Genomic DNA, 14784 nt, shown 5'->3' on the forward strand with positions numbered 1-14784 from the left:
ATGATCTTTGACATTATTTTAATGAGTCTTTAATTTAGCGCTTAATATCCAATGTGACATGAGCTGTGTGGCAACTAGCGCCGTCCTGTTGAAACCATTTATCGTTGTTATTCATATCATCAAATTCAGGAAATATAGTGATGCTCGCCGTTTATAGTGATGTTCTAGCCAACGTGGTTCTCAAAGTAATATGGAACGATAATGCCGCCTGCTCAAAATCCACACCAAACAGTAATTTTTCGGAATGCGTTATGAAATTCATTCATTTGACAGTTTATTGACGTACCCAGTAATCAAAAAATAATTAGACGTGGTCATTCAGGATTGTTCCTTTTCTTTCTCTCTTGCAGTTTTCTCATTACTGAGGGTCGTAATTTCCTCCAATATTCCTACGAAATTTTCTCCATTGAGCTCTATCATCAGCTCTAAGAACAACAAAAAACTGTAGAATTTGCTGTAGACATATCGAGGACAGATTCTTTTTAATGCTAAGTTGGCTCAGAATGGAAACGTTTATCCAATGAGCTGTCAAAGGTATGCGCAGCATTCTTCTCTAACATTGAATCAAACATATATTTTTTTAGCGTTATTGTTTCGAAGAGTCCAAATTTCTGTCCCATATAGAAACATTGAGAATTCAAGTAAATTTTTTGAGAGATGCGCCTGTTACATCACATCTCGAAGGCCTCGAGCTTTACTAAAAAAACTTCAGAGAGCGTTCATGCCTCTACTCCGTATAATGATGTAGAAAATAAATAGCATCTGATGATAGAGATTTTGGTACGTAGTGGAAAATCGTCACTTCTGAAAAGAGACTTCATCTTTACGAACGCTGATCGTGCTTTTCCTATTTGTTGTTTTATTTCAGTAGAGTGATCCCATTGACTGTTTATGTTAGTACCAAGATATGTGTAGCTGTTTACCCTGTTAATTGGCTGTTAGTTTGCCGAAAAATGTGTATATAATATTTTGCGCTTACTAACTACCATGTACTTTGTTTTATTCGTATTGAGATCCAGCCCATATTCTCGACTGATATCTGATATGCGCGACATTATTGCTGGTAAACCATCTAGACTATCTACAAAAACTACTGTGTCGTCAACATATCTAATGTTGTTTAGACGCACTTCGTTAACTAAGACGCCTTCCTGTAGTTGTCCCAGTGCTTGCTCAGAGATACGCTCCGAATACATGTTAAATAGCACTGGAGACAGAATGCATCCTTGCCTCACTCCTCTGTCTACGAAGATTGTCTCTGTCAACTGGTCATACACTTTAATGTTGGCAGTTTGGTTGGAATATAAATTATATATAATTCGCAAGTCTCTATCATCCAACCCCTCTTCTTTCAAGATGGATATGAGCTTATCATGTTTTACTCTATCAAATGCCTTTTTGTAGTCGATAAAACAAATATATACATCACAGTTGACATCCCTGTACCTCTGGATAAGCACTTGTATAGCGAATAGAGTTTTTTGGGTGCCTAAGGTATCGCGGAATCCAAATTGTGTCCTTGACACTTATTCTTCACATATTTTATATATTCTGTTATGTATCACTTTTAAAAACGTTTTAAGTAAGTGACTCATTGTGCTAATTATTCTGTAGTCTTCGCATGTTTTTGCATTTAATTTTTTTGGTATAGTTAGGAAGGTTGACTTTAACCAGCTTTGGAGAATATTTCCAGTTATAACAGTTATATATATATTTTGTTAAATATAGTCGTTATCCATTTAATTCCTTGTTCGTCCATAAGTTTGAGGAATTCTGTATAAAATTTGTCAGGTCCTACAGCTTTACCATCTTTAGTTTTTTTAATAGCTGCCGTGACTTCTTTAATGGTAATTGGGGGTCCTGTTTGGCAGTCTATGTCTTCAATGGCAATCTGCCTTTCATCTACAAATGTTACTTCCACATATTTCTTCCAAGTGTCTAGTCTCTCTTTTACACTTAGTAGTGGACCTAGTAGCACCTTCTTTAACTTTTTTGTGCATATTGAGCAGTCAGAAATGACTGTTTTTGTGGCGAAGTGGTTTTCCAAAATTAATCAAATACAGCACGTCTGCTATTTTCAGTAAAAAAAGAACATTGTCTACGTTTTTATCTTTGGCACAAGGTACTGATATAAGTTAGCTTCATTTTGTAAATCCATGGTAGGGTTTACCTTCCAGTGTCAACTGTCTATTAATATTACGTTTTTACTGAGAGGAAACAGTCTGTCGTCGTCTGTTGTGCTCTTCTGTTTACTTAATTTTCAATTATATTCTCATCATTTTCTAAATCATCCTACAAATTTTTATTAGACATCTCGTTCAACAAATTAATGTCAATATCTGAATCGGAATGTTCATTATGATTCTGAATGTAGTATTTATCTTAAGCTTTTTTAAAAAATACTATTACTTTCGATGTAATTTTCAGGGTTTGATCCGGAAATATTGTTTTAAAGTCCAAGTTAATGATTGATCGTGTTCACAGAACTCTTAGCGGTTTTAATACTATCCTAAAAACTTACAGAACTTAAGAGTCAACACATACCTTTTTATAGTATAACAGGTCACTATTTACAATACTTACATCAAAATAGTCAGTACAATGTTCTATTCCACTTCACATAAATTAGATAGGATATTTCGCATTCCAAATGGTGTCTATTTTCAATAGTCCAAATTAAAATACGCGTGTACTTAGACAACGTTGCCTCGTTTCTCCAATATCCCTTAATAAGTTGATCAATGATCCTATTTAAGATTATTTGGACCAAAAATATAAAAATCGACAAAATGCGAGATGGGACATTTTTCCTTCTCATCTTCGATATTTATCAGTATCTTTAAATTAACTTTTTTTCTCAGTGTAAAGTTTAAATTTTACCCAAAAATTCCGCAAGATATTAACCTAGTCATGTAAAGGATTTCAACGCTCGGAGCTTACACCCACTGCCAAGGTTGTAAATTCTCACTTGATTTTTTTATTTATAACCAAAGGTAAGAACTAGACGATTTAAAAATATCATCGCAGTCATAAAGTGACTATAATGAAAACAATATGTTGGTTTTATTTATTCACAATTTGATGCAAAGGAAAAAATTAAGATTTTCGGTATACAGGGTGAAAAATACGAACGTGTAACACTTTTATATCACTAACACTTGTTACAAACATTTGGAGATTATAAATATTTTTTTAACATTTAATTAAGACAATTTTGCTTGTCATTGACCATGGACAAAATTTCATCAACAAGTACACCCCCTTCGGCCTGTCTAAATATAGTAGCGACGTCTGCTCACGATAACAGACGTGGTGTTGTGTGCTAGAGGCTGTATGGACAGCCGGAGTGTCACGTCACGGCGGCCATATTGTTATTATTACTTTCCAAACAAAAGTTGAAAAGCCAGGGTTTACCCAATCTCAAGATTTCTATAAAGTTAAAATTGTGCTTCCTCTGCTGCTAAATATAGTATAGTATAGTATAATTTTACTTTTAAGTATAGTGTTTTAAGTATGGTGTATAATACCATCATAATTCGGTGTTATATTTCTATGAAATATAATTAAAAAGTTTAAGTTAAAGAAATTCTAACCTTACTTTGCTAATATATGAATTTTATTCCTATTTTTATAAAACAACATGCTTTATTATTTACACAACCTTGTAAAATTGTTGTAGTAACTATTAGAATACTGAGATATTGCAAAAAGCGGAAAGATTCTGTAAAAAAATTAAAAAATAACGAAAAATACAAATTATTCACACTAAATAAGGTTTGTTTGAAAAGTGAAACTGACAGATGTCAATAAAAATACGTCATCACTTCGGCAGTCTATTATGTCTAGAAGGCACTTTGACAGTCTGCTGTAAGAAAAATCCATGCTGCTGCAAATAGGTGTGAGGAAGGGGTACATTTTCTTTGTAAATTTTTGGAACTCCACATAAGTGTGGTGTCCTGCTATAATTTGGTGTTAATATTCTTCTTTGGTAGTCTGTCAGATATTCCTTAAATTTGTCCAGTATTTTATATATTTTGTTTTCCAGTGATTTGGTTGGGTCTTTGTTTAGTTTGGTGTAAAGTTCACTTGTGACTAATTCTTAAATTTTATCCTGGTATTGGCTTTTGTCCTTAATTACAGTTGCGTTGTCCTTGTCAACTGGTAATATTATAGACAAGATATGATACAGATATACAATTTTGAATATGTAACAGATTGACGAGCAGCGATATGGACACGAATGTAAAAGATACACGGGCTTCTAAGCATTACAAAATATACTAAAATCAAAAATTCTGTCGAAATTATTGACGATAAGAATATATAGCACAGTGATTAAGTCATAATATACGACTTAGAAACATAGATCACTCACACAGACTAAAACACAATGAATTGTTTAAAGTCTTGTTGAATGCTAAATACTGAGAAAATGTATGTATGTACAGCTGAGAGAATAACTGGACAATGTCAAATAAGAATAAATAAAGAATTGGAAAGCACGTACCAAGAACCAAGCATAAACAGAAAATAAAAGCCCAGTGGTTAAGGTAGGCAGGATATGTGCAAAAAACTCATGACGAACGGCATATCGAACAGATATGGGAGGAGAATCCAGTCGTCAGGAGTCTCTTAGGTAAGCCTAGACTCAGATGGAAGGAAAATATCTTAAAAAATTTAAATGCAATAGGAATACAAGGGTGGAGATAAGATGTAAAGGAGGTGGAGGCAAATCGTACAGATATTAAAGACCCACGAAGTGTTCTGAAAGAGATCTGTATTTTCCCAGTATGCTGAGGTTGCCTAAAACACATTTAATCTTGTCCTTTTGCATGCCACTTTCTTACTGATCTGATACTTGTGCCAGTTTAATAATGTCTCAAAAGCAAACGTATACATTTTGTACGAATGCTGAATGCTGATACATTTACTGTGCGAATTTTTTTATTACACATATCTGTGAGGTCAACTCTACCGACGAATGTCTAGATTATAAATACAATGATTTCAAAAATAGAACCATCACTTAATCTGAATCATTCCGTTTCTATTATTTGTCATAATATAAAAAAAATTAAATATAGTTGCTTGGAAAAAATAGAAACAAACAAAGTACACTACAATATAAATACTGTTTTTTTCTGTTCTACGAAATGTAATGAATGAAATAAAATTAATTTAAGAAGCACTCAGGCATTTGATTATCTAAGCGGTAGTCGCGCTGTTTGGAATCGAGCTGCGCTAAAATTGTCACAGTTGCAACACCCACAAATTCCAACACTGTTGCCGGATTCACAAGAACTTCTTTGGCTTATTTTAAAAAGCTGCTTTATCTTTTTCTACTGCTATTTCGCTTCTTTTTTCGTGACCTTATAGTTTTGAAGATCTTCATCCGACTTATTTCTTGTTACCATTAATTCAGTTTCCTTGAACTTCGTTTGACTACTATTAGGTCTCTTTATTTTTAAACTTCTCTCCTGAAGATTTTTCAAGAATTTCAATAGCAATATTTTTTAATTTTTTTCTACTATTTTTCTCTGAATGGACCTTTGTTATTACCTTTTAACATCCAGCATTTAACTTTTTGTTGTCCTTTCCTTTGTTGTCTAAACTATTTTGGTTTAGTTTTGCTTTTTTACTTTGATGTAAAGCATTAGCAACTCATGTTATTAGCTCACAGCCTCACTGTTTCCTTGTAGTCCTTAAAGTCACGTAATCTATTTAAGAGTAATTTTTTCCACTTTTATTTGTCATTAGTTGATTTTCTCTCTATTGAAAGAATGTATTAACAATCTAAATGTATTACTTCAAATCCTCTCTTGAATTGATCCACATACGCCGTGGAATCAACTACTATTATGACTCTTTCCTGTAATTAAATATCTCTAAGTATATCTTTTAATTGATCATAGAAAACTTTTGATGTATGTGCGTATATACATCAATTAACAAATGCTAAAATATCTGCTTTTTAAATTCCAGGCAACAATTGTTAATAAAAGCATGTAGGACTTTATTATTAAATTTTTTAGCTCATCACCCTTGAGTCAGATATACAGTTCTAGTCAAAAGACCCTTCCCCCCTTCGTATCTTTTGAACGGTTATTGAGTGAAATTTGGAGGGAGAAATAAACAGACGTAGGCTTCTCAATTAGTCATAACAGGTGACGTATTAGACCTCCCTCCAAATTTCACTATTATAAGTATAACCGTCCAAAAGATACCAGGGTGGAATGGACTTTTGACTAGTACTGTATGTATAGATGGTTACCTATCTACAATCAAAACTTTTATCTAACTTCAATCCACCTACAATAATACCTATTCTACAATTCTTCCAACCAACTGTCAGGTTTTCACACTTTAAATTCCAACGTATTGATGATTGCTACTGGTATAAATCATATTTTAACATATTTAATTATACACAATGTTGGCTATGGTCATTAGATACCTCCGGTTACGTTGACTGCTTTGTTCAGATTTACGTCCTAATATGTTATTTTGATCAATTGCTATCACCAAGTCTTCAGAGACATTTCATCTAAGGGTTAGCAATCCCAATGAAGTCCTACTTATTTTGCCTACTTATCATACGTGATAAGTGCATTTGTAGATTCAATATTGTGTACTATGTTAATAGGGATACTTTCTTTTTCCTTTTCTTTTCTTTTTGTTCTTTGTATGTTAAGAAATTTTGAAGTTATACTTCTATACGCGCGCTCCACGTTGGAAATTTGTATGGGAGTGAATCTGTGAAATCATTACATATGTAAGATAATGAGTAAGAGAGAGACAGAAGATATATTTTCTCTCTCTTCCTCTCTCGAATATAAAAATGTTCCTTTTGCATATATAATTTAATATTATATATATTATATAAAGATATATATATATATATATATATATATATATATATATATATATACATATAATATTATACATATAATAAAATATTTATTAATATTATTATTTATGTGATATGTTTTATATTATTTATTAAATGTTCATAATTATATTAGTCTTTTGTATTTCAAAATAATAATTTCAATAAATCACTGTATGATCCAGAACTGTCAATTTTGAAATATCTTTGTGTCATGTCCTCGGTAGTCCCCGCCTGTCACGCGGGAGACCGGGGTTCGATTCCCAGTCGGCGAGGACTTTTTTATTAATATTATTACATTATTGTCATTTTTAAATACTTATGGATATTGCATTTTAATTTGTATTGTATTATTATATAGAATTATGTTGCACTGTATTGTAGTGTATTTTTTTATGTATATTATTGTCATTTTTAAATACTTATGAATATTGCAGTTTAATTTGTATTATATTATTATATTAATAACAAAATAAATAATGAATTTTACTGCACAGTACGTGTAAAGAAAAATTTGCATTCAACTCCTTTCATACATATATGAAAATAAAAATATACATTTTCATCAAAATATTGAGTCAATCCTTCATTGTTAGTAAGTTGTTATTAATTCTGTTTCTCTTTCTGCTATGTCTTACCTATAGAATTACATATGTAATGATTGTGCAGATTGACTCCCAAATAAATTTGTAACGGCGAATGCGTGTATAGAAGTGTAACTTCCACCGGCAGTCCCACTGGACTGCCACACCCGTTTTTTTATTATAGTTAGTATTTGTGGATGTTTGAAACTTAAATGTTTCCATTATTTTTTATACAATTTCTGCATAGTTTGTTATTGACTACTTATTGTCTATTTCTAATTAATCTATTCATTAATCAACAGAGCCTGTTTGTTATATTCTTTATTTTACTCCACATATGTTTGATAAAGGTGTGTAATTATTGATCGTTTCTACATATTTTATCCAACATTCTGTTTTAGATCTTGTGGTACCTAACCGGTTTGGCTCTAACTATATTTCTTTTTAAGTTCATTACAAAAAGGATTTACTATATTGCTTCTTAAATATTTGTATTATATAATCATATCTATGTTAGGGATAGGTACCCAATACGTTGGTTAAACTTATACGAATGACTGGAGGGTTCCAAAGCTATGGTGAGAATATATGGAGATATGACGCAGGCCTTTGATATTGAAAATGAAGTTAGACAAGGTGGTGCCTTATCAACAACACTTTTTAATCTAACTTTAGAAGCTGTTGTTAGAAAACTGGATATAAACGGCTGTATTAATACAAGATCAATGCAATTATGCGCATATGCAGATTATGTTGCCATAATAAGCCGCAGCAAAAGGGTATTAAGCGAAAAAGTTATAGAACTGAAAGGAAAAACTGCTACGTTTGGTCTATATAAAAATGAAAGCAACACAAAATATATGGAGTGCACAAAATCGAATGAACATGAGAATCTGAAGATAGACAACCATACCTACAAATATGCCTCCACTTTTCCCACCTAGGCTCAATAATAAATGACAACAACAACATCAGTCAAGAAATATAAGCACGGATTCTTAGCGGTAATAAGTGCTTTTATGCATACATAGACTTAATGAAAAGTAAGTTACTGAATCGTGAGTCTAAGCTTAGAATCTACAAAACAGTAATTAGACCAGTGGCCACATATGGATGTAAAACGTGGACCCTCTCAACCACTGATAAAAATCAACTGAGAATATTTGAGCACAAAATACTAAGGAAGATATTTGGACCAACCCAATGCAGCGATGGTTCGTGGAGAATTAAAATGAACCACGAGCTGGATGAACTAATGCAGAGTGCAGATATTAGATTTGTAAAGTCACGAAGACTAAACTGGCTTGATCACCTAGAAAGAATGCCAGATAATGGAGCTGTAAAAGTAGTCCAGAGATGGAAGCCCCAAGGAAACAGAACAAGAGGAAGGTCCAGTAAAAGATGGATAGACGACGTAGAGAGGATTTTAAAACCATGAACATCAGGCAGTGGCGAAGGAAAGTATGCGACAGGGCAGAATGGAAGAACATTGTTAAGCAGGCCAAGACTCATAAACGGTTGTAGCGCCATTAGAAGAAGAAGAAGAAGAAAATATATCATATACACAATAAAAGTGTCAAATAATAAATGTTATTTTGTTTGAAATGGCGGAAATTATCCGCCCCCAACATTATTTAAACTTTTAGTTTCCTCTAATTAAGAAATATATCAATGGCTTCAACAAATATATTTACACAAAATTTATCACACCATAATTATAAATAGTGATTTTACATTGATCCTTCAATTGTTCTTTTTTTATTATAACAATGCCAAAATACTCGTGCCAAAAAAAGTACTTACTAGAATTTACTGTGCATCTTTTGGTTTCTCAATTAATTCTTTCCTGTTGACTCACAACTTGGCAATTTTGAAATAATTAATTAAGGATACTGCTTAATGTTGCAGATACAAACAACTTACATGTAACATAATAATAGACGATGTTTTTAAATAATTGTCTCAATAATTGTTTTCTATAAGTGAATAGATTCACCGAATGCCATAAAAAAATTAGATTTAGTTAATATTGTAACGAAAATATTTTGCCTATTACAGGGTAAGATTATGGGGTTGAAAATTGGGGACAGAAATTATGGGAGCGAAGATAGGGCAAGCAAAATAATCGTTACTTGTGCGAACGGCACTCAGGGTTTGTTAGGAGAGCTGGGGTCGTAGATAAGTAAATGACAAGGGGTTTGGATTGGGGCAACTACAAAAATATGAAACAAGAGGTCATGAATCTCTTGGGGCAAATAAAACAAAACACAGAAAGGAAACAGGAAACCCTTCTAGTAATTTAAAAAGGACGCGACTTCGAGGTACCTAATTATAGCTATTAGAACAGCTAGTTGTAACTATCGAAATAATTATTAAAAATGAAAAACATATCTTTTTCAAATGAAACTCAAAAAAGGATTAGCTAAAAAAATAAACAAAATGTAAAAAAAAATTAAACATTTATTGTTCTTCTTCTTCTCGTACCACTCCTAGCGGAGATTGGAAATCATCATGGCCACTGCGACTTTGTTAGCAGCGCGCTTAAAAAGTTCAATCGAACTACACCCGAACCATTCACGTAGATTACGAAGCCACTATATTTTTCTTCTTCCCACACTTCTTTTGCCCTTAATTTTGCCCTGCATGATATTTCTTAAAAGTTCGTACTTTTCACCTCTCACAATGTGCCCCAAGTATTCCATCTTTCTAGTTTTTATCTCATTTAGAATTTCGCATCTTTTGTCTAAAGTTTGGAGTACTTGCGTGTTAGTGACGCGGTCCATCCATGATATTCTGAGAATGCGCCTATAGCACCACATCTCGAAAGCTTCGATGTTTTTTTGTGGTCAACTGTTTTAGTATCCAAGCCTCTACTCCATACAACAGGGTAGAAAAGACATAACACCGCAGCATTCGTATTCGTAACTTTATATTGATATCACGATTGCAAAAGAGTTTGCGTATTCTATTAAAGACTGATCTAGCGATTTCTATTCTACATCTAATCTCTTTTGTTTGATCAGTATCGTCTGTGATCCAAGCACCTAGATATTTATAACAGGACACACGCTCAATCGTTGTATTGTCTATTACAAGATTAGCTCTGATGTTCTTTGATTTCGTGATTACCATAAATTTAGTTTTTTTCAAATTAATTTTCAAGCCGTAACTGTTACAGTATATATTGAGACTTTGAACGAGATGTTGTAGTTCTACTAGCGTTCCCGTTAGGAGAACCGTATCGTCAGCATACCTTATATTATTGATCGTCTCACCATTTATTATCAGACCAAGATCTTCTTCCTCGAGTGCTTGTTCACAAATAGCTTCACTATACAGATTAAATAAAAGTGGCGACAAGATGCATCCCTGCCGGACTCCTCGAGGAGTCCGGCAGGGACTGTCAGGACTGGCAGGGGTGAAATTTATTGTTGTGTCACCACAAATAGTTACAAAAATAAGACAATGCAAAAATATTACATCAATAGTAGCAAAATACAAAAATACAAAAAAACTTACATGTCATCCATTTACAAAGTCTAGGAGTTGGAGATACTAGATAAACTTACAAAAAAAATTGTTACTGCAAGAGAGGACCTTTTTTTTAAACCGAAACAAACTAATAAAAAAATAATAAAGCTAGCTGTCATACGTTAACATTAAATTTAAAAAGCTGAAAACAAATAAAATAACAGCTAAAGTCAAAACCTAAAATTTACAATTTTAAATAATACAATTTTTAAATTTTAACGAAAGCAAAATATTACTTAAAAAAATGTCTGTCTTTACTTTAAATTTAAACACAAAAAAGTTACCTTAATTCACAAAAAGAATAGTGATATTCTGGTTTTTGCATCTGTGTTTTATGATTTTGCTTCTATATCTGCCTTTGAGTGATTGTCCATTTATTATATTAAGTGCCTTGATTTGTATTTTTTTCCAGTAGTCTGTTAGTTTTTTATATATCTGGCTTAATTTTTAAATTATATGAAGGGTATAGATGCAAAAGTCACACTCTTCACTTCTTAAATTTTAGAGGAAATGAAAAAAACGTCTACAAACAATATTATGAAGTCAACTATAACGAATTTTCTGTTTACATTTAGAAATTAACTTAAGGGATTTTATAAAGATATGGTGGGGAATACACGTTGGTATTAAAATTTGTAGAATGTGAGGTTTGCACTGTATCAAGGTGGAAACAAGCTTTGAAACCAAGCTTAATGGAAATTTTTAGATAAATAGTTCAATAATACTTTACAAATATAATTTAGGTATAAAAAATTCAGTTGTTTTTGAAAAACTGTTTTATTTTGCTCAAATTTTACTTTGAAATATAAAACTTACCAATAAAAAATTAAATTTGGAAAAGAGGTATCTTATTAACAGCAAGGCACACTTCATCTTCTTCAGTTGCAACTCCTTCTTATGGATCGTCTCATAAATGCTTGTAAAAATGTAATTCTTCAAAAATTTTCCCCTCATCTCCATAATGTTTCTTTAAAAGAGAATTTATGTCGTCTTTCTTTTGGGGTTTCACTATACAATTATCTTTTGCGATACTCTCGGGCCTTAATAATTATGCTAGATATAGCTCTCTATGATAATCCAGTTATAAGATCTTTAATTATGCGCTTTCTATCTTTAAATTAAAACCATCGAAACTTTTTATTCGCTTGAAAGACCTGTCAATGCCTGGCTGCCTAGGCTGCATTTGACCAATGGCATGGACTATGCTGGCTTTGAGAGCCGCCGTGGTTTGTGGTTTATTCGCGTAGACCTCTAATTTATGAAATTCCACGAGAAAGAGTCTATCGGGGTCAAATCTCAATTTCAATTTTGTTAAAACCACATATCGTTGGTGTCCATATCATTCAATTCAGGTCAAAAGAACTAGTGTGGTCAACATTGCTTTCAAAGCAATATGCACTGCTCAAAATACACAACAAACATTGACTTTTTGGGATACACTAGACGTTCTTGACTCACATTTGCTGTATATTGTTGTATATTGAAATTGGCCTTATCACTGAAGACGATTTTTCGATAAAAATTAGAGTCAGTTTCCAACTGCTTCAGAGCCCATATATCGACCTCACGTCGTTGAATATGGTCGTCTACCTTTAGTTCCTGCATCAGTTAAATTTTATACGTGTATAGATCCAAGTTACGACGGAGAACTCGCTAAGTTGTAGTCTGGAAAGGCCGAATTAATGTAAGCAATGTAAAATTTACTGCCTAGGATTAAATTTCACACTTCCTTGGACAGTGAAGATGTTTTTCGCAGATTTTCCGTTTCGTGGACTTACGACTGTTGAATATTTACTGAATCAGTGGATTTAAATTTGTCCTTATATCCTCTTTATTCAAGACAGTTTGATAATATTTATATGCCATTTTCTTCTAATTTTCTCTTATTTGTTGCAGATGCGCGGAGCTGCACCACATGCGACAAAGTACTCCAGGAGCTAGAGCAAATCGACGACGACACCGACTCATTTGGAGTAGATTTTGTCAAAATTAACGACAAACGACTGGCCAAACAATATGGCATCACCAAGTTTCCTGCTCTCACCTACTTTAGGGAAAAAGAACCGATCATCTACGAAGGTAAGTTAATACATGAAAGTACTTATTGTAAATTATTTAAACGTGTTTGTTTAATATTGTTATTACAAAGTTTTATACCTTCAGAGGCCTGAATATTACCCCTCCATACTAATAAGAAATGGCAATTGGGATCAAAGATTTGTATTAAGAAACAATTTGGCAGCCTTTAAAAAACTACGAGACACACTTAGGACCAACATACCAATTAGCCTCAAAAGAAAAGTATTTGTTCAATGTGTATTACCGGTCTTGACCTATGGGGCAGAAACTATGACTCTAACCAACACTACGGCTTCGAAATTGAGAGCGGCATAGGGACGAATGGAACAGTCAATGCTGGGAATGACGTTGCAGGACCGAATAAGAAACGAAGATCTCAGAAGAAGGACGAGTATTGCTGATGTTGGCAGACAATGGAGCTAGGAGAACTAGGCAGACCATTTAGCGATAATGCACGACTCACGATAAAACAGCAAAATTACAAATTGGAGGCCAACAGCAGACAAACTTAGTAGAAGAAGACCACATGCACGTTGGGCTCAAGACATAAGGCCAACCAAGACCAAAAATTGGCAACAAAGAGCACAAAATCGTAAAAAATGGAGGAGTTTAAGGGAGGCCTATGTCCAGCTGTAGACGTAATAAATGAAGGCTGGATGACGATGATTAAGAAACACTATTTATGCATCTTTCTACATCGTTACCGATATAAAAACTTTTTAGAAGATAATATCTAAATATGCCAGTTAGACCATCTTAAGATAGTCTATTTAACCCTACTGATGACACGTTACGGTGTTGGGATAGTATTCTTACTTAGCATGGGAGAAACCGTAAGTTCGAACGTTTCGTTGAGTCACTTACTCGAGCTAATAATAGTGTGAAGCTACCATCTGTAAGATTATGCTTGAATACGTCTAAGGCCGTATACTTTATAGTCAAACGAGCAAATGGTATCTCTTCCAAGAGTCCAAAGGCTCAAACAATATGACTTTAGTAGGCAACCGTTAATCGCTACGATTATCGCATCAGTAGAAGTTTGATTGCCAGTAGATCAGATCTTCAGATGGACGAATATGGGTATTATAATCTTCTATGTGTTGGAAGTAGGAATTATCTGTAGATGATTTACGTTTCTGGCCAAGGTGTTGTACTTAAAGAGTTTCTACGCTGTGATTTATTGAGTCTGATCCCTTAGCTTTGGAATTCGTCTTGTCGGTTACATGAGACTTTGGTTTATATTAAAAAATAAATGCCATGAACAACAGCTGTTCCAACGGAGAACGTCGAGACTGTCTAGTTACTAAATACTATCTGATAAGAAGATCCAAGAAGACCAAGTATCTTTGAGTTGGTTCAATTACTGCAAATGTTAAAAGTAGATTATTTTGCTGGTTTTATGAAATATGTTACTAGAAATTAGGCTCTAAGGCACATAATGAATGGGATCTTAGTGTTTAACAATTTTGGATAAGTTGGTTTGGAACAAAATTGCTTATTGATCTTATTAATCCAACTATAATCATAGAAAATATTCTAAAGTGTTATCGTATATAATATCACAAGAGAAAAAATTTTGACTGCAATATTTTTGACTATGAAAGTTTGTTGCCTGGCAATTTTTGAAAATTAAATTTTGACACTTAAATCACGAGACGTCAGTGGATCGATTTTACCAAAATTTCATGAGCGAAAATTGCCAAA

The 14784-nt window shown here is 33.1% G+C and overlaps 1 protein-coding gene across 6 annotated transcripts in view; it reads left to right on the plus strand.

Moving 5' to 3' along the window:
• hlk (hulk) overlaps positions 1-14784 on the plus strand; it is a 93867-nt gene that overhangs the window by 13373 nt on the left and 65710 nt on the right. For all 6 annotated transcript variants that reach the window (XR_011951313.1, XM_072535894.1, XM_072535895.1 and 3 more), the window contains exon 2: positions 12898-13080. Coding sequence is in view for 5 of the 6 variants with exons in the window: in XM_072535894.1 (XP_072391995.1) it covers positions 12898-13080 (183 nt within the window). In the remaining variant the exon portion in view is untranslated. The remainder of the gene's footprint in view (positions 1-12897; positions 13081-14784) is intronic.

The sequence above is a fragment of the Diabrotica undecimpunctata genome, chromosome 6 (assembly GCF_040954645.1).
Source record: "Diabrotica undecimpunctata isolate CICGRU chromosome 6, icDiaUnde3, whole genome shotgun sequence".
NCBI lineage: Eukaryota > Metazoa > Arthropoda > Insecta > Coleoptera > Chrysomelidae > Diabrotica > Diabrotica undecimpunctata.